Source organism: Cherax quadricarinatus, chromosome 44, assembly GCF_038502225.1.
Source record: "Cherax quadricarinatus isolate ZL_2023a chromosome 44, ASM3850222v1, whole genome shotgun sequence".
Classification (NCBI taxonomy): Eukaryota; Metazoa; Arthropoda; class Malacostraca; order Decapoda; family Parastacidae; genus Cherax; species Cherax quadricarinatus.
In genome coordinates this window covers 6,675,978-6,698,706 of record NC_091335.1, presented here as the reverse complement: position 1 = coordinate 6,698,706, position 22,729 = coordinate 6,675,978, and the positions used below count along the sequence as shown (strand labels likewise).

The following is a 22,729-nucleotide window of genomic DNA, read 5'->3' as shown; positions in this document are numbered from 1 at the left end:
CTACATAAACTATATTCTTCTGTTTTGTGCCTTGCCAAAGAGGAATGCATCAATATTTTGGTTTCTAGCTGATCATTGTAATGATCACCCAAGAGACCAAAATGTTTATGCACCCTCTTCATTGAAAGCAGATAAAAGTGAATATAGAGGCAGTTATAAATGTACAGTTATTCTGAGTTCAAGAAATTATACAAATCTCCCATGTAATAACTGATCATTCAAGATAAATATATTTAGTGATGATATATTAAGGAACAAACCTGTATATCATCACCCCTACTACTCTCCTTATTCTGAAATTTAATGCTATGGAAATTGAACATCAAATGTCCTGGACACATCGGGTATCCTGATGGAAGAACACTACACAGCCTTTACTAAACACTTTTTTCTTCAGACAAGTCTCTACATCTAAGGGAGTCCCAAAGAAAATACCTACAGTTACAGTATTGCCATCTACTGTACCTACAATAGTATTGCCCTCTACTGTAACCTACAATAATTACCCTCTTCCCACAATTGATTGCTCAGATGAGGCAGAAAATCTTTCCTGTCACCTCCCACTTATTCCGGTACACACACACTCCATTCATATAAAAGGACATTTTGGGAAAGTAGAATTAGCTTTATATAAATTTTCTTAATGTCCTTTTTTTTGTGGAATACAACTCTGTTGCCAAATGAGGGATACTTATAGAGTACTGTATTATTACTATACAGCATTTTTATTAAGCACAGAGTGTCATCACATTTATGGTGAGGTTAGAAAGTCCAACATACATAATTGCAGATGCTGGTGGCAGAAGAACGGGAACAGTGCATAGGAGGACCTTTGAGCCCATGCATGGAGTATCTTGTACAAGAGAAAGTTTTAGCTGCATTGGCCTTGCACGCTCGTGCTGACCGACCTCTGGGGATACGTCAGCATGTCTACATATTCTTGGTTGGGGTACTAAACCATCTCCACCATACTCATCTCCATCATGCACCTATACACAAGCCTCTACAGGTATGTGAATGATCTGCTTTATGCTTCTCTCTCAATGATGTACAGTCTTGCAAGACTTTATTTTTTTACTTTAATACTATACTCCTTAAATATAGTATCTGCACTGCACCCATCCCCCTATTGTGTATATTGTAGATGTGTTTCATTTTTTTAACACTTTGGATGCTTCCCACCAAGGCAGGGTGACCCAAAAAGAAAAAAAAAAAAGAAAGAAAAAACTTTCATCATCATTCAACACTTTCACCATCACTCGTACATAATCACTGTCTTTGCAGAAGCGCTCAGATACGACAGTCTAGACGTCCCTCCAACCTTAAACCCCCTCCTTTAAAGTGCAGGCATTGCATATCCCATTTCCAGGACTCAAGTCCGGCTACCCAGTTTCCCTGAATCCCTTCACAAAATATTACCCTGCTCACAATCCAACAGCTCATCAGGTCCCAAAAACCATTCGTCTCCATTCACTCCTGTTTAACATGCTTACACACACTCACTGTAAGTCCAAGCCCCTCACCCACAATACCTCCTTTACCCCCTCCCTCTAACCTTTTCGGGAACAACTCCTAACCCGCCTTCCTTCCTCAATAGATTTATATGCTCTCCAAGTCATTCTACTTTGTTCCATTCTCTCTAAATGACCAAACCACTTCAACAGCCCCTCTTCAGCCCTCTGACTAATACTTTTAGTAACTCCACATCTCCTCCTAATTTCCACACTTCAAATTCTCTGCACAATATTTACACCACACATTGCCTTGAGACACGACATCTCCACTGCCTCTATCCGCCTCCTCGCTGCAGCATTTACAACCCATGCTTCACACCCATATAAGAGTGTTGGTACCACTCTCATACATTCCTTTCTTTACCTCCATGGATAACGTTCTTTGTCTCCACAGATACCTCAGTGCACCACTCACCTTTTTTTCCTTCATTAATTCTATGGTTTACTTCATCCTTCATAAACCCATCCACTGACAAGTCAACTCTCAAATATCTGAAAACATTCACTTCTTCCATACTCCCTCCCTCCCTCCAATGTATTATCCAATTTTTATTTATCTAAATCATTTGATACCCTCATCGCCTTACTTTTATCTATGTTCACTTTCAACTTTCTACCTTTACACACTCTCCCAAACTCGTCCACTAACCTTTGCAACTTCTTTTCTTCAGAAACCCCCAAAAGCACAGTATCATCAGCAAAAAGTAGCTGTGTCAACTCCCATTTTGTATTTGATTCCCCATAATTTACTCCCACCCCTCTCCCTAACATCCTAGCATTTAGGTTCATTAATTTATTTAAATTGGTATCAATATTTGAACATAAGTACTTTTTTTTGGTACAGAATAATTTATCTAGTTACCAAACAGCCTGGGATGCAGTGGAATAATCATGAGTATGGTCTCTGAATTCACTTGTATAATAAGTACTTATGTTGAATTAGTTGAAATATGGAAATAAATGGTATAAAATACCGACACAATGGAAATATAAACACAAATGCAGTATAATGTGATCCTTTATTGACAATGTTTCACCCACACAGTGGGCTTTTTCAAGTCACACACGGATCTGTGTGATGTGAGATCCGTGTGTGACTTGAAAAAGCCCACTGTGTGGGTGAAACGTTGTCAATAAAGGATCACATTATACTGCATTTGTGTTTACATTTCCATAGTTGAAATATGTTCTTTGCTGCTTTTAATGGTTTGGTGGCTCAGGCCGTATTCTCCTAATTTGATGCTGGACCTGGGTTCATGTCCCAGCAAGAGCATTTTGCTGTCAAGCATTTATGCGCTAATGGTTGCACATTAAGTTCACTTAAGTTGCTTTAAAATATTATCAGTCTGCTGCCAAGAGGAGTATATCACTACTGTACTATAATCAGTCACTCAATCTATTCCAGGTTATGGTTCGAATAAGTTGTGAAACGAGAGCCTCTCCTTATGAGGCAGAAGAAATTGAATTTTTGTCTACTTTGTGTGAAAAAATACGACAAGATAGCAGTATAATATTGCTATACATTCAGGTAAATAAGATGAGGCTTCAGCCAGTGTAAGTGTAACGAGACCTTAGAAATAATACTGTATATAAATACAGTGGACCCCCGCATAACGATTACCTCCGAATGCGACCAATTATGTAAGTGTATTTATGTAAGTGCATTTGTACGTGTATGTTTGGGGGTCTGAAATGGACTAATCTACTTCACAATATTTCTTATGGGAACAAATTCGGTCAGTACTGGCACCTGAACATACTTCTGGAGTGAAAAAATATCGTTAACCGGGGGTCCACTGTACAGTGGTAATTTTAGCCATTAGATTTATATGAGGGTCATTCAGCATTCAGCATATGTATTAGTGAGGGTTCCTACACAAGAGACAGACGTGCCTTCTGATTTTATTCCCCTAGTTGTCTTTAATAGTTAGAAAAAGTATATTAATTCTGTACTGTTAGGGTATTTCCCAAATGAGGGAGAGTCATTTTAACCCCTTCAGGGTCCAAGGCCCAAATCTGAAGTGGTGCCCCAGTGTCCAAGAATTAAAAAAAAAAAAATTTGTTATTTTTTCTTATGAAATGGTAGAGAATCTTTTTGTGAAGGTAATAAAACAAAAAGTACGAAATTTGATGGAAAATTGACGAAATTATGCTCTCGCGAATTTTGATGTGTCGGCGATATTTACGAATTGGCGATTTTGCCGAATTTGACTCCCATTTTAGGCCAATTACATTATTCCAGTCAACCAAATTCTTAGCTATTTCACTAGTATTACTTCTATTCTATCGATTGAGCACAAGAAATCGCCAAGTCAACTGTTTCAACTACAAATTAAAGTGATCGGAAATTGTTAATTTGGCCAATTTAACACAAAGTTCAAAATATTCCAATTTCAAAATAGGGTCCAGAATAAACAATGTAGGTATTCCTGGAACTAAACTAACATTTCCTCTGTTCATTAGTTATGTTTTGAGGCTTTATAAATAAATTCCATTTTGATTTTTTATTCACATAATGAATTTTTATTCACACCAAAAAATAGAAGATTTACTGTTATGCAATACTGTAATAATTGTATAAATATCATCACCATATTTGTGAATGCATATTAGACCCACCAGCTGGCTTGTATTAGACGTGTAAGGTCGTTTGTTTACTCTTGAATATCGGCAAAAATTTAACATTTCTGCTACTTTGAGCTCAGTTTCAAGCCATTTCCAGTGCTAAAACCAATCAAAATTATCTCTATTTCTGTAATATGTCTTCCATTCTATCAAATGAGACCAAGAAATCGCAAATAGAACTATAAAAAACATACGAAAAAACACTGCAAAGTCGCTGTTTTAATCGAAAAATCATGATTTCAGTTTTTTTCTCTCATTATACACAGCGTGCTGCAGGATCTGTTTTATGTGGTGCACACATACCACATAGATGTATTCTCTCATATCTAGGCCCAAATGTACCACTCACAGTTTATCAGAGTGAGCTGAGCTCATGACGTAGATCTACGGTTTGGACCCTGAACGTAAAGCCGTAGATCTACGGGACGGACCCTCAAAGGGTTAAATTATAACATCTTCAACTAGTAATTTTCACTTTATAAAGCTTCTAAATTAGAAGACACAGATAAATCTTATAATTAAATGTGATTATTGATATTGTTGACAATGATCACTTTAGGTAAATTACTTCCTTGATGGATGAAATAAAGACATGGAAATGGATTAAGGTGGTATTATGTTATCATTACAGGAGGGCCCCACTTATACATCAGGTTAGGTTCCAAGCTACCACTGTAAAGTGAATCATAGCCCCTTTCTTTTCACTTTGAAATGCATATAAAAGCCTGATAATGTGTTTACATATCATATATTAAGTGAGCAATGTAGCTAGGCCTAAAAAATGCATGTACAGTACGCATATTACATTTTTTTTTTTTTTTTTTTTTTTTCAACAAGTCGGCCGTCTCCCACCGAGGCAGGGTGACCCAAAAAAGAAAGAAAATCCCCAAAAAGAAAATACTTTCATCATCATTCAACACTTTCACCACACTCGCACATTATCACTGTTTTTGCAGAGGTGCTCAGAATACAACAGTCTAGAAGCTTAAACATATAAAGATACACAACATATCCCTCCAAACTGCCAATATCCCAAACCCCTCCTTTAAAGTGCAGGCATTGTACTTCCCATTTCCAGGACTCAAGTCCGACTATATGAAAATAACCGGTTTCCCTGAATCCCTTCACTAAATATTACCCTGCTCACACTCCAACAGATCGTCAGGTCCCAAGTACCATTCGTCTCCATTCACTCCTATCTAACACGCTCACGCACGCTTGCTGGAAGTCCAAGCCCCTTACCCACAAAACCTCCTTTACCCCCTCTCTCCAACCCTTTCGAGGACGACCCCTACCCCGCCTTCCTTCCCCTATAGATTTATATGCTTTCCATGTCATTCTACTGTGATCCATTCTCTCTAAATGACCAAACCACCTCAACAACCCCTCTTCTGCCCTCTGACTAATACTTTTATTAACTCCACACCTTCTCCTAATTTCCACACTCCGAATTTTCTGCATAATATTTACACCACACATTGCCCTTAAACAGGACATCTCCGCTGCCTCCAACCGTCTCCTCGCTGCTGCATTTACCACCCAAGCTTCACACCCATATAAGAGTGTTGGTACTACTATACTTTCATACATTCCCTTCTTTGCCTCCATAGATAACGTTTTTTGACTCCACATATACCTCAACGCACCACTCACCTTTTTTCCCTCATCAATTCTATGATTAACCTCATCCTTCATAAATCCATCCGCCGACACGTCAACTCCCAAGTATCTGAAAACATTCACTTCTTCCATACTCCTCCTCCCCAATTTGATATCCAATTTTTCTTTATCTAAATCATTTGACACCCTCATCACCTTACTCTTTTCTATGTTCACTTTCAACTTTCTACCTTTACACACATTCCCAAACTCATCCACTAACCTTTGCAATTTTTCTTTAGAATCTCCCATAAGCACAGTATCATCAGCAAAAAGTAACTGTGTCAATTCCCATTTTGAATTTGATTCCCCATAATTTAATCCCACCCCTCTCCCAAACACCCTAGCATTTACTTCCTTTACAACCCCATCTATAAATATATTAAACAACCATGGTGACATTACACATCCCTGTCTAAGACCTACTTTTACCGGGAAGTAGTCTCCCTCTCTTCTACACACCCTAACCTGAGCCTCACTATCCTCATAAAAACTCTTTACAGCATTTAATAACTTACCACCTATTCCATATACTTGCAACATCTGCCACATTGCTCCTCTATCCACTCTATCATATGCCTTTTCTAAATCCATAAATGCAATAAAAACTTCCCTATCTTTATCTAAATACTGTTCACATATATGCTTCAATGTAAACACCTGATCTACACATCCCCTACCCACTCTAAAACCTCCTTGCTCATCCGCAATCCTACATTCTGTCTTACCTCTAATTCTTTCAATTATAACCCTACCGTACACTTTTCCTGGTATACTCAGTAAGCTTATTCCTCTATAATTTTTACAGTCTCTTTTGTCCCCTTTCCCTTTATATAAAGGGACTATACATGCTCTCTGCCAATCCCTAGGTACCTTCCCCTCTTTCATACATTTATTAAACAAAAGTACCAACCACTCCAACACTATATCCCCCCCTGCTTTTAACATTTCTGTCATGATCCCATCAGTTCCAGCTGCTTTACCCCCTTTCATTTTACGTAATGCCTCACGTACATCCCCCACACTTACATTCTGCTCTTCTTCACTCCTAAAAGATGGTATACCTCCCTGACCAGTGCATGAAATTACTGCCTCTGTTTCTTCCTTAACATTTAAAAGTTCCTCAAAATATTCTCGCCATCTACCTAATACCTCCATCTCCCCATCTACTAACTCCCCTACTCTGTTTTTAACTGACAAATCCATATTTTCCCTAGGCTTTCTTAACTTGTTTAACTCACTCCAAAATTTTTTCTTATTTTCATTAAAATTTCTTGACAGTGCCTCTCCCACTCTATCATCTGCTCTCCTTTTGCACTCTCTCACCACTCTCTTTACCTTTCTTTTACTCTCCATATACTCTGCTCTTCTTATAACACTTCTGCTTTGTAAAAACCTCTCATAAGCTACCTTTTTCTCTTTTATCACACCCTTTACTTCATCATTCCACCAATCACTCCTCTTTCCTCCTGCCCCCACCCTCCTATAACCACAAACTTCTGCCCCACATTCTAATACTGCATTTTTAAAACTATTCCAACCCTCTTCAACCCCCCCACTACTCATCTTTGCACTAGCCCACCTTTCTGCCAATAGTCGCTTATATCTCACCCGAACTTCCTCCTCCCTTAGTTTATACACTTTCACCTCCCTCTTACTTGTTGTTGCCACCTTCCTCTTTTCCCATCTACCTCTTACTCTAACTGTAGCTACAACTAAATAATGATCCGACATATCAGTTGCCCCTCTATAAACATGTACATCCTGGAGCCTACCCATCAACCTTTTATCCACCAATACATAATCTAATAAACTACTTTCATTACGTGCTACATCATACCTTGTATATTTATTTATCCTCTTTTTCATAAAATATGTATTACTTATTACCAAATTTCTTTCTACACATAGCTCAATTAAAGGCTCCCCATTTACATTTACCCCTGGCACCCCAAATTTACCTACTACTCCCTCCATAACATTTTTACCCACTTTAGCATTAAAATCCCCAACCACCATTACTCTCACATTTGATTCAAAACTCCCCACGCATTCACTCAACATTTCCCAAAATCTCTCTCTCTCCTCTATACTTCTCTCTTCTCCAGGTGCATACACGCTTATTATAACCCACTTTTCACATCCAATCTTTATTTTACTCCACATAATCCTTGAATTAATACATTTATAGTCCCTCTTTTCCTGCCATAGCTTATCCTTCAACATTATTGCTACTCCTTCTTTAGCTCTAACTCTATTTGAAACCCCTGACCTAATCCCATTTATTCCTCTCCACTGAAACTCTCCCACCCCCTTCAGCTTTGTTTCACTTAAAGCCAGGACATCCAGCTTCTTCTCATTCATAACATCCACAATCATCTCTTTCTTATCATCTGCACAACATCCACGCACATTCAGACTTCCCACTTTGACAATTTTCTTCTTCTTATTCTTTTTAGTAATCTTTACAGGAAAAGGGGTTACTAGCCCATTGTTCCCGGCATTTTAGTTGACTTTTACAACACGCATGGCTTACGGAGGAAAGATTCTTATTCCACTTCCCCATGGATATAAAAGGAAAATTAATAAGACCAAGAACTATTAAGATAAAATCAAAGAAAACTCAGATGAGTGTGTATAAATAAATGTGTACATGTATGTGTAGTGTGACCTAAGTGTAAGTAGAAGTAGCAAGACATGCCTGTAATCTTGCATATTTATGAGACAGACAAAAGACATCAGCAATCCTACCATCATGTAAAACAATCACAGGCTTCGTTTTACACTCACTTGGCAGGACGGTAGTACCTCCCTGGGTGGTTGCTGTCTACCAACCTACTACTGAATATTACATGTAGTACTTAAAATATTTTTATCGATAGCTTATATTGAACTGTGTCTGATGCAGGATCGAGCTTCCACCACGTCTTGAGCTGAATGACCCACATGGGTTTAGCGCTTAACATGAATTAACAAAACAAACAATATTAGAGACGAATATATTATTGTAGGAAGTCTGAACAACTGAAGAATGGGTATAATTGAAAACTGCTGTATTAGCTGAAATAATGTAAGGCAAAGCATTGTAAAGCAGGGCCTTGCTGTATATACTTATTGATAGGTATACAGATACTAATTGCTATTATTTTATGTATCCATTTCTGTGTAGACATTTTATCATCAAATGTGGATTTTTAGGTATGAACTTTAACTTCTGAGGGACCAAAGCACATTTTTACCTTAAACATTGAATACGTAGTTTTTAACTACTTAGAAACAGTGAAGTCTTTCCTTCTGTAGAGATTATGTTGGCTATCAACTGTTTTCAAATATATTAATTAAGGTGAAAGCAAACTACAATCTAACTTAAACTATTTAATTTCGATAAAGAAATTGATACTCTTACCAAGTTGGATAATGAACTTACTGGAAATAAATGGTATAAAATACCGACACAGTGGAAATATAAACACATATGGAGTTTAATGTGATCCTTTATTGACAATGTTTCGCCCACACAGTGGGCTTTTTCAAGTCACAAACAGATCTGTTTGTGACTTGAAAAAGCCCACTGTGTGGGCGTAACGTTGTCAATAAAGGATCACATTAAACTGCATATGTGTTTATATTTCCAATGAACTTACTGTTTGGAGGAGAGTTTGAAAATAGAAGATTTACAAAGATTAACATTTTTTTTCTTTAAAATTTCAGCCATTAGCACTCACTGGAGCTGTGTCAAGTGGCTACACTCCAGAAGACAGCCTGCCACCAACTCCATCTCACATTAACATGAGCCCCAACAACAGTGATCCAGTTTCTGTGGTGGCATTGGAAAAATCACAACCCAAGTTTCCTCTAGTGGATGCTTTGCTCAACCTGTGCCACAGTGCAGTAAGTATAATACTGTGATTTTGTCTAGTAAACTGAGTATTCTTAGTAGATAGTGACTGATACATTTTTATTAATGGATTAGATTTTGATTTCATGGAATATTCAGTACATTGAATAGGTGTATCACAGGCTGCCATAGGTCTGATCTCAGTAATTAGTAATTGGAAAGATAATGTCTCATAAAAATTATTAGTGGAAATATAGTTAATTTTGCAGTGCAATTTTTATTTACAATAGTTTCTATTACTGCTCTTATCTGAGGACTCGGAATGACTACAAAATATAGAATTTGTATTATGAGGAAAGTGGAGTTTGATAAAGTAAGTACACATAGGTATATACACAAATAACCCGCACATAAAAGAGAGAAGCTTACGACGACGTTTCGGTCCGACTTGGACCATTTACAAAGTCCAAGTCGGACCGAAACGTCGTCGTAAGCTTCTCTCTTTTATGTGCGGGTTATTTGTGTATCGTTCCAGTCACGGTATTGTGCCTTTTTTTGTTATTTGTTACACATAGGTATAGAAAGAACAGAATCAAGGAGCACTTGACTAAACTCATTTTTCCTAGGAAAACCTATCAGGTGACTCCAGCACCTGCTCATATCCCACATGTAACACCAACTTCACTCAGATCAATGCCACAGATGATACCTAATCTCACTTTTCCATCTGTATATAATATCTAGTCATTTTATTCCTTGTATGACTTGAAATGGAAAACTTGTCTATAATATAGGTTTCTGCTGCATTGTTTTTCACGCATTACCTGAACTCCAGGCATTATATGTTTGTTTTGAAAATCAGAAGAGAGATTCATTATTCTTTTGTTTGTACTTTTTTCCCAACAAACCAGCCATATCCCACTGAGGCAGGGTGACCTAAAAAGAAAAACAAAATTTTCTCTCTTTAATTTTAGTGGTGTATACAAGAGAAGGGGTTACTAGCCTCTTGCTCCCAGCATTTAAGTCTCCTCTTACAACACACATGGCTTACAGAGGAAGAATTCTGTTCCATTTCACCATGGAGATTTGTTTGTACTTGTTTAATACATTTGCAGGCCAGTGTTGTTTGATTCATGTAGTCTTACATCTTTTTACTTGCAAGGGTCACAATCCTTAAAGTTATTATGCAGTTAAAAGAGCAAATTGAAGGTTGACAATGGTCACAGTTCACTGTTAATTCAATATAATGTATGGGATTAATGTTTAACATATAAATATATATTATATCAGGACAGCCAGATCTCTGCAACAGCACATGACTGCCTTGTGGGTATAGCAAGTGTCAGAGAAGGACAGAGCAGTTCAACTATAGCGAGATACACACTCCTTCCCCACTATCTAGCCACCCGTTTGGTCATTGCCACTGATAACATTCCTGCTGATACTGAACCTGCACTAATAGAGGATGTCCCATCATCAGAAAAAGTCAGGTGGGCACCAGTTAGCTGACATAGCCATCCACAGTGAGGTATATAATAGTCATATTTTTTTTCATTAAAGCATAATTCTATCATGAGGACCAGAAAGTAATATGAAACATTAATTGGCTTTAAATTGCATGTGTTTGTATATTGATTTGTACTATAATTAGTTGCCACAATTTCTCACTTGTATATATTTAGTTGTATAGGTTCTCTGTTAATACTTGCCTAACAACTGTAAAGCTATGAGAACACTTATAAACAGCCTAGTATAGTTAACTAAATGTAAAGTATTTAAATTGTTTTTCTTTAATTTTCATGACATTTGAGAATTGTAGCAATGAATTCATAAAGCAGGTTCATGTAACATATAATTATGAAAGTAATACATGTAGTGTTCTAGTCACGACATTGTGCCTTATCTTCTTTAAAAACTTTGTTGTCATGAAGAAAAAACACTTTGCAGAACATGCTTCTATTGGGACAACGTTTCAGTCTTTTAAGAACCTAACAGAGTGAAAAGTCTCAATAAAAGTTTGTTCTAAAAAGTATCTCTTTTCTTCACTATTATTGGCAGCAAGCAAATTAGTTCTGGCTATTGTTGCCAACAGAGTGAGCATTGAATGTCCTTAATAGGGTTACTTTTGTGTCTCTAATAATATAAAAATAATAACAATTCTGAAAGCAAAAGCAGCTTAACTAATTGAAATAAAAAAATATTCCAGGACTGAAGGCAATGAAAATAGTGACAGTGATGATGAGGAAGTTATTGGAGAGTTTCCCGGCAAAAAAGAAATAATTTTATTCCTTCACTGGCTTACTTTTTGTGATAAGGTACTGTGATTCTTAACATTATACATACAGCAGTATAGTATTTTCTGTATAATAGAGCTCTTGGTGCCATGGTCTATGTAAATTGTATTTTGTTCATTATATTAGAAATATTTAATGTAAAGCTATTCTTCAAAAATGTGAGGTAACTTGGAAAGTACTTTGCAGATGGATAGAAGATAGTTGCATAGGAAGGGAAGATGCAGCTGGAAAAGCACTTGGCTTCATTGTGACATGTTGCATTATGAGAAGGTACACACTGTAGTAGTTAGGGTACTGAATTGATAATTGATGAAAGTTGGTTTCATGTGTATCATGTTGTAATGTTTACTGCATTTATAATTTTAACTATTTATATACAGAAGATTGATAACCACCTCAGTTTTAATTTGTTGGCAAATAAAATTAAAGCTGTATTTATGTTTAGTCCTAGGTAGTAGGTTGGTAGACAGCAACCGCCCAGGGAGGCACTACCGTCCTGCCAAGTGAGTGTAAAACGGAAACCTGTAATTGTTTTACATGACGGTAGGATTGCTGGTGTTTTTTTTTTCTGTCTCATAAACATGCAAGATTTCAGGTACATCTTGCTACTTCTTACACATAGGTCACACTACACATAGATGTACAAGCATATACTATATATATACACACCCCTCTGGGTTTTCTTCTATTTTCATACTAGTTCTTGTTCTTGTTTATTTCCTGTTATCTCCATGGGGAAGTGGAACAGAATTCTTCCTCCATAAGCTATGCATGTTGTAAGAGGCAACTAAAGTGCCGGGAGCAAGGGGCTAGTAACCCCTTCTCCTGTATAAATTACTAAATTTGAAAAGAGAAACTTTCATTTTTCTTTTTGGGCCACCCTGCCTCGGTGGGATACGGTCGGTTTGTTGAAAGATTTATGTTTAATGTACCAATGGTGCCCTGTTGCCTAAAGATTGAGGGGCAGCCTTCTACAGAATCTTTCCAAAACATCTTCACATTTTTTATGTTCATTTCTTAAGTAATGCTTTATGTTCAGTATCTTTCTGATTGGGATCATTATTAATGTACTGACATGAATTTTAAAAACAATTATACATGTTTATACTGTAAGGCTTCCTGTTAAATATTAGCAGTTTCAGTGGATTAATTGCTATTATTGGATTTATTACTTAACTGTATGAGGAGGCTGAGCCGCAGCTTCTGGAACTACTAGTCACTCGCTCCTACATCTAATGACCACACCTTTGCATCTCGACTCACTTCCAGCTCCTCTTAATTACCATAATTGTCTCTCTCACTTCCACACACTGTATCATTTCCACATTCTTAAAATTCATATTTGCACTTCTCTAACATACACCTGCACTACTTAATGCACTTGATTCTTCAAATTGGAAGATTGGAATAAATAAGAGAGAGAGGCCAGGGAAAGAAGTCTATCTAAGACTAACTCTTACCATTGTTTCTCTCTTTGGGTATATTTACTGGAATATGGACAAGGATTATCAGGGAGCCAGGGATACCGTACTTGAGACTGGAGATCAATATATAATGTACTTTTCTTTATTCTGTACTATAATACTTTATTGCAACTTTTTAGCTTGTAGGTGTAAGTGCCGGTGCATTGGGTTCGAGCATCTGTAATACAGTAAGAGAGGTGTTCTTGGATGGTGTATTGCGTGGGAACCTTACAAGTGATGATGAAGATACAATATCTCTGTACATTGCTCTAACGGCTAAAATCGTCACCTCAGTCTCCTCCCCACTGCTTGTTAATGGTAAGTTTTGCATTACATTGTTAATGCTAAATACTTTACCATTAGTTATTGTTGTAGTGGTGAATGCATGTTACTAGCAAATTATTTTCCCTTTGGGTATTTTATTTGTAATTTTATAAAATATTACAAAAATAAGAGAAGTTTTCTATGTAGGATCAGCTGCTACTATTTATAAATAACTAGTGTCACTGAGCAATGATTTATTGCAATACAAAAGAATGTCATTGTAATTGTCTAGTAGACATGCGACAGCCAATTTGGAAGATACCTCGTTATGAATAAATTCATGAATATTTGATCGTGCTTTTAATTGTTATTATAATAGCCAAGGGGGAAGCGCTAAACCCATAGGATTATACAGCGCCTGTGGGGGAGGGGGGACGGGGAAGGTATTTAGGCTTAATTCAGGGAACTGGAGCACAGATACAATTCCCTAGATCAAGAGCTCTTCACCAGCATCAAGGAACCTTCCTTGAGGGGATCATACTTTTAAAAATGAGTTGCATATGCTATTGGAGATGCATTTCTCATTATATCTTGGAATATTGTAGTCAGGCCTGATCTTTGACTTACCCACTAGATTTTACATTGTATACTGTAGTACAGGGAATTTATTGTTCAGGCATCATCTCCTGGCTGACTGAAGACTCTGAGGATGTAGGAGGTGAGAGCAGCATGAGACATCATATGCTGCTGCTGTGCCAGCAACCACCTCATCATCTCCAGATACAGGCTCTAAGGTTACTTCAGGTAAATTACCTCAAGATTTTAATGAGAGTTGTTTGTTTTTCTTAGTTTTGGCTCCGTATGAATAAGATTCATTAAAAAATGAATAAATACAGCAAGAATGAAAACACTGAAGAATGAGTCATAATTTGGGGCTGGAACAAATTACAAAACCACAAATTATAATTCAAATCTGGGCATTGTTTCTATTCATCCAAGACCATTATCAACTCCAGTTTTTATAATAGTCCACAGTTGACTGAAATGTTGTTTAATTATCAATTTCCCTTATGGAGTGACAAAGCAGAACTGTAGACTTAACTCTTAACACATTTGAATTGATTTCACTAAGATCCTATGTATTTTATATTCCTTTAGTTTTTTTCTTATTTCAAAAGGTTCCTGGTCCTGATATCAGATTATCACTGTATCAGATTACACTTTGTATTCACTGATTACTACCTGCTTAGGCGGGATGGGACATACACAGACGATAGCCAAGAAATGAGTGAGATACTAAAGTCCCAATATGACTTAGTGTTCAGTGAGCCACTGCCCAGACTAAGGGTTGACAATCCAAATGAATTCTTTATGAACGAAACCCAAAGTTTGGTCACCCCAAAAATCTCAGATATTATTCTAACTCCACAAGAAATTGAAGAGGCAATTAGTGACATGCCCATGCACTCTGCCTCAGGTCCAGACTCGTGGAACTCCGTGTTCATCAAGAATTGCAAGAAGCCCCTATTGCATGCCTTCAGCATTTTATGGAGAGGGAGCATGGACACAGGGGTCATCCCACACACAGTAAAAACAACAGACATAGCCCCACTCTACAAAGGTGGCAGTAAAGCAATTGCAAAGAACTACAGACCGATAGCACTAACATCCCATATCATGAAAATCTTTGAGAGGGTTCTAAGAAGCAAGATCACCAACCACCTAGATACCCATCAATTACACAACCCAGGGCAACACGGGTTTAGAGCAGGTCGCTCCTGCCTGTCCCAGCTACTGGACCACTATGACAAGGTCCTGGATGCTGTAGAGGATAAACAAAATACAGATGTAGTATACACAGACTTTGCAAAAGCTTTCAACAAGTGTGACCATGGTGTAATAGCACAGAAAATGCGTGATAAAGAAATAACGGGAAAAGTTGGTAGATGGATCTACAACTTCCTGACAAATATGAAGTTCAACGAGGAGAAATTTCAACTACTCAGATATGGGAAACTTGAAGTTAAAAATGTGTCAGGGTATACAACAAATTCTAACCATACAATAGAGCAGAAAAGTAATGTGAAGGACCTGCGAGTGATAATGTCAGAGGATCTCGCTTTCAAAGACCACAACAATGTATCTACCTCATCTGCTAGGAAAATGATAGGATGGATAATGAAAACCTTCAAAATTAGGGATGCCAAGCCCATGATGATTCTCTTCAAATTGCTTGTGCTCTCTAGGCTGGAATACTGCTGTACACTAATGGCCACCTTCAAGGCTGGTGACGTTGCAGACCTGGAGAGTGTACAAAGAACTTTCACGGCAGACATAAGTACGATAAGACACCTAAACTACTGGGAATGGTCGAAGGTCCTTGATCTGTATTCCCTTGAACGCAAGTGAGAGAGATGCATGATAATATACACTTGGAAGGTCCTGGAGGGATTGGTACCAAACTTGCACATGAAAATCACTCCCTATAAAAGTAAAAGACTCGGCAGGAGATGCAACATTCCCCCAATGAAAAGCAGGTGCGCTGCAGGTACACTGAGAGACAACACAATAAGTGTCCGGGGCCCAAGACTGTTCAATTGCCTCTCAGCATACATAAGGGGGATTACCAATAAACCCCTGACCAACCGGGCTGTGGTTCGTACATCAGCTTGTGTGCGGCCAGCAGTAACAGCCTGGTTGATCAGACCCTGATCCACCATGAGGCCTGGTCTCAGACCGGGCCATGGGGGCATTGACTCTTGAAACCAACTCCTGGTAAACCATAGCTTATTTAAGTTGAGAGGGAATTGTGCTTTGTTTAGTTGTACAAAGAAGTTATTGTTACAAGTAATGTCTTAATATATTGCTATCCTTCAGGTGCTGATGGAGAAGCCAGGAAGCATGGCTGTGCAGTCGTTAGTACTGAACTATGTAGCAACACGTGCATACCACGATTCTTCTGCAGCAGAGCACTTGCAGAGCTCCTGGTCTGATGAAGAGGATGAGAGATACAAACACAGAGATGGTCAGTCAAATATAATTTACTTTTCAAAGAAGTACACTGACTTTTATATTCCTAGACATTTTGTACTCTAAAAGTAAATTGGTATCAAAAAGCAAGACAACAGGTATACTACAGGCGCCAGTGTGTAAAACATAAATGATATATCTCTAGCCAAGGAAAGGAAGGAAAAGTTCAATTGGAACAAGAGCCCTTCTTCAGCCTCAAGGAGCCTTCCTTGAGGGGTTCTGGCAATACAGCTTTGAATGAATAATGACTTTTTTTTTTTTTAGGGGGGGGGGGGAATTCTGCCTTGGAAAGGAAAAAAACCATCGGTGTTAAAAAAAAAATGCATGTGTAGTTTAAGATTTTGAAATGCAACTAAGATGGCAAATAATAATGCTTTGTGTTCTGGCAGTCTCAGAGCACACAAATGTAAGTGAAATAATAATAGTAGAGGTATTAATATATATGCACACAGGTGAGACTTCGCCAGGATCACCACCCATCAGCAGAACTTTAGCACCAGCTAACATAAACAAGATTGTCAAAAGGTGAGTTTCATCATTGAATGTGTGTTAGAGATACAGTGGACCCCGGTTAACTATATTTTTTCATTCCAGAAGTATGTTCAGGTGCCAGTACTGACCGAATTTGTTCCCATAAGGAATATTGTGAAGTAGGTTAGTCCATTTCAGACCCCCAAACATACACGTACAAACACACTTACATAAATACACTTGCATAATTGGTCGCATTGGGAGGTGATCGTTAAGCGGGGGTCCACTGTATACATGTAACCAGCACATGTACTGTATAACCTTAAGAAGTTTTTCAACAGTGTCTGTGGTAATTTTCAGTAACCATTTTTTTCAGCAGAGAAATTGCAGCTTTAAAACCTGACACTAACTATTAATATGTCCGCTAGTAGCTGCTTACAAGTTTTTTCAATGATTTGCTATTCTGTTACAGCATTAGAATTATGTTAAATGGCACCAAAAATGTGTTGTAAGTTTATTTAATCTCATTTGAGTATAAGAACTGACATAAAATTTGCCTCTACTTGGCTAGCCTAATAGTCATTGCCTATATGGCATGGATTATTGTATTTGAGAAGAAAAATTTTTGATAGCATGTGTGCATTAATTTGATATTTTTTAAAAGTTTCTTGACAGTTGTACCTGAGGAGCTAAGATCTACACCCAAAGATGACTTTGAGAGCTACATGGCTGATGCTCAGCATCAGTACAAAGATATGTGTCGGGTAAGTAATGTGGAGAATCTTTTGATATCTTAAGTGTTTGGTATCCAGAAAGGGAAATAGAATATGGGTGGCTCACAGCTTATCGCTGTCAACAAACCTATAACAAAATATTTAACCTTAATATCCAGTACCGTACTCTCAAAAATTTGTAGTTCCTCTTGTTTTGTCAGCAGTTTTCCACATAGTACAGTACTGTACTGCCTTTACTTGGTTATGCCTCAGTTATTTGTTGAAATTAATCTTCTGTGCTCTGCAAACTAGAAGATATTGGTGATTGCAGTGAAGTGCTGTTTACCAAAAATTAAAATATGTAGGTATTAATAAGGAATTTTGATTTGGCTATTAAAAATCCAAGTTTTAAAAGCAGAGAGTCAGATCCATAAATAATGGTAAGTTTTATATTGTATACTGGTATTTTTATCTTTTATTTATGTAAAATAAGTTTTTTCTTCAGTCATGTTCATCATTTGGTTGGCCAAGAGAAGCTGTAACTCCAGAATGCCCTTCTGATTCCTCGTCTACAGCCTCACGAGAGTCACGTCCTGAAGCAGAAGGAAACACGTTCTATGAAGGGCCATTCCTTAGTATGCTTATGGATTTCATGGAACACTTACCTGATCAGGTATGAATTTGCTTGAAGAAAGAATTGTCTGCATTAAGCTTTGAGTCTTTCAATACTGCAAGTAAATATAGAATTACGTATTCAATACTAGTACTTATGTTAAGGTTTAGATACAAAAAATGGTGTACAACATTAGCAATATAACTAAGGTATTGAGTGTGCTTCAAAAGAGAATGTGGTAGTTACTAAGGAGCTTTAATTTAAGGGGAATAGTTGATAAAAATAAAGATAATTTTGTAATGGTAGTGAAAGAGGGAGTGAAGGTTATAGTAGCATCTTGGTAAGAGTTAATGTAATTATAAATGAAGATTTAACACTGCAGGCTCAATACTAGTGCTGTATATGGTATTAGTGGGGTCTGTTATATGTTGTATAGGTTATGTGTTTAGGGTTAGTTTATTTTTTTAGAAGTCAAGTCTTATTAAGGAATGATGTTAGAATGCCCAAAATGCTCTGCATAATTGGCTTTACAATAAGCTTATAGCCATGTATGTTAGCTTTATGATGAAAATTATTTTTTTTCCTAACATGTAGAAAGGTCATTAAGGCTTTAATCATCCAAGATTCTAGCCTTCAAGTATATTTAATCCATAGTAAATAATTTAGGAATTAACAGTTTTCTGCATATGTACAGTGCTGCAAATGAAAAAAAGTGTAAATAATGAAACTCCTCAGAATTAGCTATCTATTAATTAGGAAAACTTAGAAAAGATACCCAGATATAAAGAAAGAGACTGTATTCTAATTAATTCATCCACAGGATTATGATATCAATCTGCAAGTGACTTCTTTGGTGGCCACTCTAGCACTGCTGCCACACCCTCACCTCCACGAGTACCTACTGAACCCCACTATAACGTTGTCAGGGGGTGTGCGCACTCCCTACACTGTTCTCTCCTCAGTAGTTTCCAAGATTCATCAGCCAATTATTGAACGCGATGATTACCAGGATCACCTAAAGGTCACCAGATACCAGCTCCTGGGCACAATGGAGGAGTTTGATTTTGAGTAAGTTTAGAGTGTTACATACTTTTTGTGTTTTATGTAATTGTGTTAAGAAATGCATTATTTGTAGATCTAAGACACCTACAGACAAGGAATGTAGAAAAAAACTATTGACAATACTAGAGTGAGCAATAGGGAGATACGTATGTAAATGGCTTAGAAAACTGACAAGTTGAAGAATGATACACTTGTGCAACATATGGGTATCTTTATTGAGGAAATATTTCCTTAATATTCTGAAATGTTGCACAAGTGTTACATTCTTTAACAGAGAGAGAAAACTAACAAGGAAGAAATAGTTCATATGGGCTATACTAAAATGTGCAGACACAGTAGTGGTGGGAGGCAAGAGTTGTCTGTAATGTGACTCTGTTAAAAATACATAGAATTATTCTTTGTTATAAGGTAGTTTTATAATGAATATGCCATTAAACTGACTTGTACCCCAGATGATTGATGAATGATCCGCTACATGTGTCTAGGACAAGGAAACATTAAATGTATCTTCCAGTTAATTTAGCAAACACCATGCTTTTTATCCCATATATTTCAGTGTTCTACTTATATATCTGTATACTGTATGTATGTGTATATGTTTGGAAGATGACAATTTTAGTACTACAATGAGTTCAAAATGCACTTCAGTTTTTATTTTAGTGTATCATATGAGGATAACAAAAAGATTAGGTGATGAAAGATTGGATATCAGATTGGAGGGAGAGAGTATGGAGGAGGTGAATGTATTCAGATATTTGGGAGTGGACGTGTCAGCGGATGGGTCTATGAAAGATGAGGTGAATCATAGAATTGATGAGGGGAAAAGGGTGAGTGGTGCACTTAGGAGTCTGTGGAGACAAAGAACTTTGTCCTTGGAGGCAAAGAGGGGAATGTATGAGAGTATAGTTTTACCAACGCTCTTATATGGGTGTGAAGCATGGGTGATGAATGTTGCAACGAGGAGAAGGCTGGAGGCAGTGGAGATGTCATGTCTGAGGGCAATGTGTGGTGTGAATATAATGCAGAGAATTCGTAGTTTGGAAGTTAGGAGGAGGTGCAGGATTACCAAAACTGTTGTCCAGAGGCCTGAGGAAGGGTTGTTGAGGTGGTTCGGACATGTAGAGAGAATGGAGCGAAACAGAATGACTTCAAGACTGATACAGTCTGTAGTGGAAGGAAGGCAGGGTAGGGGTCGGCCTAGGAAAGGTTGGAGGGAGGGGGTAAAGGTGGTTTTGTGTGCGAGAGGCTTGGACTTCCAGCAGGCATGCGTGAGCGTGTTTGATAGGAGTGAATGGAGACAAATGGTTTTTAATACTTGACGTGCTGTTGGAGTGTGAGCAAAGTAACATTTATGAAGGGGTTCAGGGAAACTGGCAGGCCGGACTTGAGTCCTGGAGATGGGAAGTACAGTGCCTGCACTCTGAAGGAGGGGTGTTAATGTTGCAGTTTAAAAACTGTAGTGTAAAGCACCCTTCTGGCAAGACAGTGATGGAGTGAATGATGGTGAAAGTTTTTCTTTTTCGGGCCACCCTGCCTTGGTGGGAATCGGCCAGTGTGATAATAATAATAATAATAATAATAGACTACTATTGTTGGGGGTTCCCAAAAATTGATAGTTTTGGAAAATTCTTAGTATTTCTAGAATTAGAGGTAATACAGAATGTAGGATTGCGGATGAGCAGGGAGGCTTCAGAGTGGGTAGGGGATGTGTAGATCAAGTGTTTACATTGAAGCATATATGTGAACAGTATTTAGATAAAGGTAGGGAAGTTTTTATTGCATTTATGAATTTAGAAAAGGCATATAATAGAGTGGATAGAGGAGCAATGTGGCAGATGTTGCAAGTACGTATATGGAATAGGTGGTAAGTTACTAAATGCTGGAAAGAGCTTTTATGAGGATAGTGAGGCTCAGGTTAGGGTGTGTAGAAGAGAGGGAGAATACTTCCCAGTAAAAGTAGGTATTAGACAGGGATGTGTAATGTCACCATGGTTGTTTAATACATTTATAGATGGGGTTGTAAAAGAAGTAAATGCTAGGGTGTTTGGGAGAGGGGTGGGATTAAATTATGGGGAATCAAATTCAAAATGGGAATTGACACAGTTACTTTTTGCTGATGATACTGTGCTTATGGGAGATTCTAAAGAAAAATTGCAAAGGTTAGTGGATGAGTTTGAGAATGTGTGTAAAGGTAGAAAGTTGAAAGTGAACATAGAAAAGAGTAAGTTGATGAGGATATCAAATGATTTAGATAAAGAAAAATTGGATATCAAATTGGGGAGGAGGAGTATGGAAGAAGTGAATGTTTTCAGATACTTGGGAGTTGACGTGTCGGCGGATGGATTTATGAAGGATGAGGTTAATCATAGAATTGATGAGGGAAAAAAGGTGAGTGGTGCGTTGAGGTATATGTGGAGTCAAAAAACGTTATCTATGGAGGCAAAGAAGGGAATGTATGAAAGTATAGTAATACCAACACTCTTATATGGATGTGAAGCTTGGGTGGTAAATGCAGCAGCGAGGAGACGGTTGGAGGCAGTGGAGATGTCCTGTCTAAGGGCAATGTGTGGTGTAAATATTATGCAGAAAATTCGGAGTGTGGAAATTAGGAGAAGGTGTGGAGTTAATAAAAGCATTAGTCAGAGGGCAGAAGAGGGGTTGTTGAGGTGGTTTGGTCATTTAGAGAGAATGGATCAAAGTAGAATGACATGGAAAGCATATAAATCTATAGGGGAAGGAAGGAGGGGTAGGGGTCGTCCTCGAAAGGGTTGGAAAGAGGGAGTAAAGGAGGTTTTGTGGGCTAGGGGCTTGGACTTCCAGCAAGCGTGCATGAGCGTGTTAGATAGGAGTGAATGGAGGCGAATGATACTTGGGACCTGACGATCTGTTGGAGTGTGAGCAGGGTAATATTTAGTGAAGGGATTCAGGGAAACCGGTTATGTTCATATAGTCGGACTTGAGTCCTGGAAATGGGAAGTACAATGCCTGCACTTTAAAGGAGGGGTTTGGGATATTGGCAGTTTGGAGGGATATGTTGTGTATCTTTATACGTATATGCTTCTGAGCTGTTGTATTCTGAGCACCTCTGCAAAAGCAGTGATAATGTGCGAGTGTGGTGAAAGTGTTGAATGATGATGAAAGTATGTATTTTCTTTTTGGGGATTTTCTTTCTTTTTTGGGTCA

General features: G+C 37.8%; 1 protein-coding gene across 1 annotated transcript in view; it reads left to right on the top strand.

The window, feature by feature from the left end:
• The window catches only part of LOC128697483 (FHF complex subunit HOOK interacting protein 2A), a 35,021-nt gene that overhangs the window by 11,390 nt on the left and 902 nt on the right, over positions 1 to 22,729 (top strand). Inside the window, exons 4-15 of the mRNA XM_070094044.1 lie at positions 791 to 1,009; positions 2,920 to 3,042; positions 9,510 to 9,689; positions 10,927 to 11,126; positions 11,843 to 11,951; positions 13,534 to 13,711; positions 14,334 to 14,461; positions 16,535 to 16,682; positions 17,140 to 17,212; positions 17,823 to 17,922; positions 18,377 to 18,544; positions 19,305 to 19,552. Of these exons, the coding sequence (XP_069950145.1) occupies positions 791 to 1,009; positions 2,920 to 3,042; positions 9,510 to 9,689; positions 10,927 to 11,126; positions 11,843 to 11,951; positions 13,534 to 13,711; positions 14,334 to 14,461; positions 16,535 to 16,682; positions 17,140 to 17,212; positions 17,823 to 17,922; positions 18,377 to 18,544; positions 19,305 to 19,552 (1,874 nt within the window). The remainder of the gene's footprint in view (positions 1 to 790; positions 1,010 to 2,919; positions 3,043 to 9,509; positions 9,690 to 10,926; positions 11,127 to 11,842; positions 11,952 to 13,533; positions 13,712 to 14,333; positions 14,462 to 16,534; positions 16,683 to 17,139; positions 17,213 to 17,822; positions 17,923 to 18,376; positions 18,545 to 19,304; positions 19,553 to 22,729) is intronic.